Source organism: Gambusia affinis, linkage group LG03, assembly GCF_019740435.1.
Source record: "Gambusia affinis linkage group LG03, SWU_Gaff_1.0, whole genome shotgun sequence".
Classification (NCBI taxonomy): domain Eukaryota; kingdom Metazoa; phylum Chordata; class Actinopteri; order Cyprinodontiformes; family Poeciliidae; genus Gambusia; species Gambusia affinis.
This window is the reverse complement of record NC_057870.1, coordinates 1,753,011-1,757,520: the sequence shown is the minus strand read 5'-3', so window position 1 is coordinate 1,757,520 and position 4,510 is coordinate 1,753,011. Positions and strand designations below refer to the sequence as shown.

Genomic DNA, 4,510 nt, shown 5'->3' with positions numbered 1-4,510 from the left:
CACTGTGTTTACTGTTCACTGATCCCTCCAATGACTTGTCTTTTTTAAAAAAAATAAAAAATTCAGAGAAGAAGAGGAGCAGTAATTATTCCCACCACTGGTAAATGGATTATGTCTCCTGCATCAAACTGTTTGGGGGCATTTTAGATTACTTTAATCCACTGGCTTATGAATAAGATATTAAACACTGGAGTTTTTTGGGTTTTTTACCCTTTATGACTTTTACAAATCAGTTGTAATTATTATTATTTTTTGTCAAATTTAAAACTGATTTATAAATATAAAAAAGACAAATGCGACATAAAATATGTGATTGCATAAATATTCACCCCTTTAAGTCCGTATGGGGATTTAAAGGGGTGACTGCAGAGTGTGTGTGGTCTCTTTATGGCTCCACTGTTCCTTGTAAAACTGTCCAGTCTGTCAGGAGGCCTTTTTAAGTCGGTTTCTCCAGAACATCCAGCTTGTTGGTTTTAAACATCTGAGGTTGATCCGTTGGTTTCTTTCGTTCCTTAAATGCCCAATCCTAGACTGACACTACAGGTTGGTGCACTGTTCAATTTGCAATGCAGTTTTTTGTACAACTGGATATGAAGAAAGGCATTAAGGGGTTAACTATTTTTATTAGTTGATTTGCTCAGATATGTAATTCATTGCTGCTAAGGAAACAGGATGGCCACATTTGGTATAAGAGGTTTTAAAATGTAGTTTGTCCACAGGAACCGGATGTGTCCTAAAAGCAGAACCCTGAAGGACTTAAACCTTTTACAACCTCATCAAATCTTTGACCTTTCTGTTGCTGGGCTGTTATTCTCCAGTGAACCAGCTGTTCTTACCTGCATCACTTTATATAAAGTGGAATTATTTACATAATGTGTTAATTTGTTGTTGGAAAATAAAGTTGTAAACTTGACTCATTTATGACTCAAAGATTTATGAATGCGAGGGGTTGGATTAATAAATCCAGTATGAGTGACATGTTTTTTATTTAGATTCATTCTATTTATTTAATTAAACTCAAGTATGAACATATAAGTAAACAAAACGGAACAGTTCTTATTCTGATAGTTGATGATGGGATAGGTTTTTATACGATGTGGCTCGCTCTCTTCCCTGTTGCTATGGAAACAGGGCCGGTCCAGGTGGAGCTACTGGCTGGCGTCTCTCAGCCACATGGGGGTATGGATGAGCGGCGCTGGGGAAAGTGAAGTCTACATTCTTCTTAAAGGAGGTTTCGCGGAATCGAGCGGCCGAGCCGTGATTTCTCTGCGGAAGACGGATCATCTGAAGGCGGCGTGTTTTTTCAGCTTCCGTGGGGAGCGGCAGCTCCAAGAAACACGCGCTCCTCATTCACCTCGGCGCGGACTGGAGCCTCCCGGAGGAGGAAATGAGGCTGTTTCTGGGCGTTCTTCTTAGACTAGGGATCACAGACTGACTGAAGCCCGTCTCCGCAGTCAAACAGCTGGGAAGTTGTTTTCACTGGATGGATGGATCTGTCGCCTCTGAGGAGCGGGGCGGGCAGCCGGAGGAGCAACACCCAGGAAAATGATGCATCATGGAGTGGCAGCCGCTGAACTTTGAGCAACAAATTCACCTCGGAGCTGTCGGCGGCATGGGGAGCCGCGGAGACCAGGAGCTGTCGGAGCGACCCTGAGGAGCCACTCTTTTTGTTTTGCTGGATCTTCTTGCTGACTCTGTCAGTGAGGACCTGCCGGGGGACAGTGCAGCAGGCTCTGCTGTGATGCTTCATCTCCATTCCTGTTCTGTCAGTGTCGGTGTCTCCAGCAAGATTTTCGCAGTCTCAGAATGGCTCGTTTTGAAGACGATGCGTCCAGCCGCTTCAGAGGCAGCGGCCCCCCGGGGCCAGCCAGAGGGGCCAACCGGCAGCCGGGGCCTCCCGGGGGCCAAAGGATGTACAAACAGACCATGGCTCAGAGAGCCAGGACCATGGCTATTTACAACCCCATTCCAGTCAAACAGAACTGCCTCACCGTTAACCGCTCCCTGTTTATCTTTAGCGAGGATAATATCATCCGGAAATATGCCAAAAAGATCACAGAATGGCCATATCCTTACTGTGTACAGCGCGGATCACTGCGCAGACCTCAGTCAGAAACATACTTATTAGGAGCATTCATTTTACAGTTAGGTCTAATGATGTCTGCAGCCTTATTCACTATAAATTATAAAGGAACAGGTAGCTGCTGCTGCTGGGTGTTAGTTGGCTTTCTGCCACAGAAACACAGCTGCTGTTAACATTTCTGCGCATATTATTCACATCATCTTTTAATGATCAAACTGCCTCAGTCCATCAGGATGAGCCGTTCTGGAAGCCAGCCTGTGCTGCAGTGTTTTATTCTGTGAAGGTTTGTTGTTTGTTTTGATTGTCTTTGATGTTTCATGAAACAGAAATTTATGAACTGGGTTTGGCTTCAGAACAGAGGATAAAGGCTGGTGTTTGGTGAGTTTCTTGGTGAGGCTGGAGGATCTCGGTCCCTCTGGGCAGGTGCTGCTGGCTGCCTTCAAACAGCAGCTCTCCTCATGGGTGTGACTCAAACAAACAAGCTGCGCTCACAGAATTCATTCAGGCTGTCTGAACAAGCTGCTGCTGACATGGAGTAGCTGCTGTCTGCTGTGATCCGACAGTCAGGCTTCAAATCCCACTGAAAGAATGATTGATCATTTACAGCGCTGTGAAGAACTGCTTCCCCCCTTTTTTGGTTTGATTTTCCTCAAATGAATTCTGCTGTCAGACTGCTGTCAATATAGGTCAATCCAAAAGACAGTTGTCAAAAATGATTTTTTTTAATCATTAATGATGGGGGGAAAGTGATCTAAAGCAACCCCAGCCCAATTTGACACATTGAAATGAGGAAGCAAAAACAATGTAATGGAAGGACTTTTGATTAATTTTTATTGAGGATGTGGATCTTAAGGGAACAATCACAACATGCAGATATTTAGAACTAAGGTTAGCGTTTTCCATATCAAGGCTCTAAGACTAAAGACAATGTAAATATGTATATATATATATCAGTGTCCACCATTGCTTTGGGTTCACATTGTATTTTGGTTCAGTGATGTAAAATTCATGACCAGTGCAGAGGAGAGGTTTTCATACTGACACAAGTTTTACCAGACTGAGCAAAACATTGAGTTGGTGCCAGATGCTGCTGCTTCCTTCAGAGTGGATTCCAGTCAAAAGGCATCAGGGGAAGCAATACAGTGACGCGCAGTCAACACAGCTTAGTAAAGTTACATAGGGAGCAACGGCTTCTTCCTGACACACACTGCTGTGCCTTCAAATATTCATATGATCCCTCTACTACTAACTAATGCTGTCAGTAAAGAGTTAATTTGTTATTTTTTCCAGTATTTTTTATACTTTTTATTTGTAAATCGTACATCTGTCTCTGGTTCACCTAGATGTTCATATTTGCAAACAGTTTCTGTGGCTGCTTCTACCTGAATCACTGGCTACAAAAGGATGAAGCGCAGCATTTTGCTCATCCTGCTCAGTGGATGTCAGGTTGGTGGCTCAGATTTCCTCTGGGCTGATTCCCACTGAACTTCCAGATTCTGTAACTTATTGCTCCTCTTGACACTAATCTCTGTTCAGATGAACAATCTTGGCACAGATTGTCAAGATTGCTCAACCTTGACAATTCTTTACAAACACGAGCATTACATGCACAAAAATGAAACAATTTCATGAGCTTTTTTTACTGAAGGCTGTTTGTGAAAAACCAGATTCTAAGACTGGATCTGTTTGCTTATTTTTTATGCCTCTATAACCTGAAACATTTTTGTGGTCAAAATATATGATATGGGGCTATTGGAAAATGCTTAATGTATTCAACACCAATATCAATCTAACGCCACAGATGTTTGGGTTCTATTCAGTATGAAGATGTAATGATGAAGGAAAGGTAACTTCATTTAGCCTTTCAGCAAAAGGCAACTCAAAGTGTTTGTACATAGAAGTTAAAACCAGCATACTTTAAGAGGAACACATCAAACATACAAGGATTAAAATCCTTGTATGTAAGCAAAAAAAAAATTGCTTAAGCATAGGCAACAGCAAATAAAAACGTTTTAACCTCGTTTTAAAAGAGCTTTCCTATTTATGGTGCATAAAAACTAAAAGCTGCTTCAGCATGTGTAGCTGTGACTTTTTGGTTTGATTCAAATTATCTTAAAGGTCTTAATGGCTGATAGCGTTGTAGAAGATCAGAGACGTAGTCCGGGATTTTACTAGTAAGTGCTTTGTAAACCATTAGTTCCACAGCAAGAGGCATAAATAAATGTTTCTGAATCTTGAATTAGATGAGTCATCTAATTCTGGCGGTGCTTTTTTAGAGGGCAATATGTTGTCTTTATGATAAATGTGATGTAGTTATCGAGCTTCAGTGCAGAATCCATGGTCACTCCCAGATTTCTGCTTTGTCAGAGGAATTTAAACCAACAGACTGAAGGTGGAAGCTGACGTATAAATGAAATGGAAAAGATG

The 4,510-nt window shown here is 41.9% G+C and overlaps 1 protein-coding gene across 12 annotated transcripts in view; it reads left to right on the top strand.

Annotated features, from left to right (window-relative positions):
- The first annotated feature begins 1,157 nt into the window (after nt 1-1,157).
- Nucleotides 1,158-4,510, top strand: part of cacna1ba (calcium channel, voltage-dependent, N type, alpha 1B subunit, a) — an 88,888-nt gene continuing 85,535 nt past the window's right edge. For all 12 annotated transcript variants that reach the window (XM_044111231.1, XM_044111232.1, XM_044111226.1 and 9 more), the window contains exon 1: nt 1,158-2,066. In XM_044111231.1, coding sequence (XP_043967166.1) covers nt 1,807-2,066 — 260 coding nt within the window. In that variant the 5' untranslated portion in view covers nt 1,158-1,806. The remainder of the gene's footprint in view (nt 2,067-4,510) is intronic.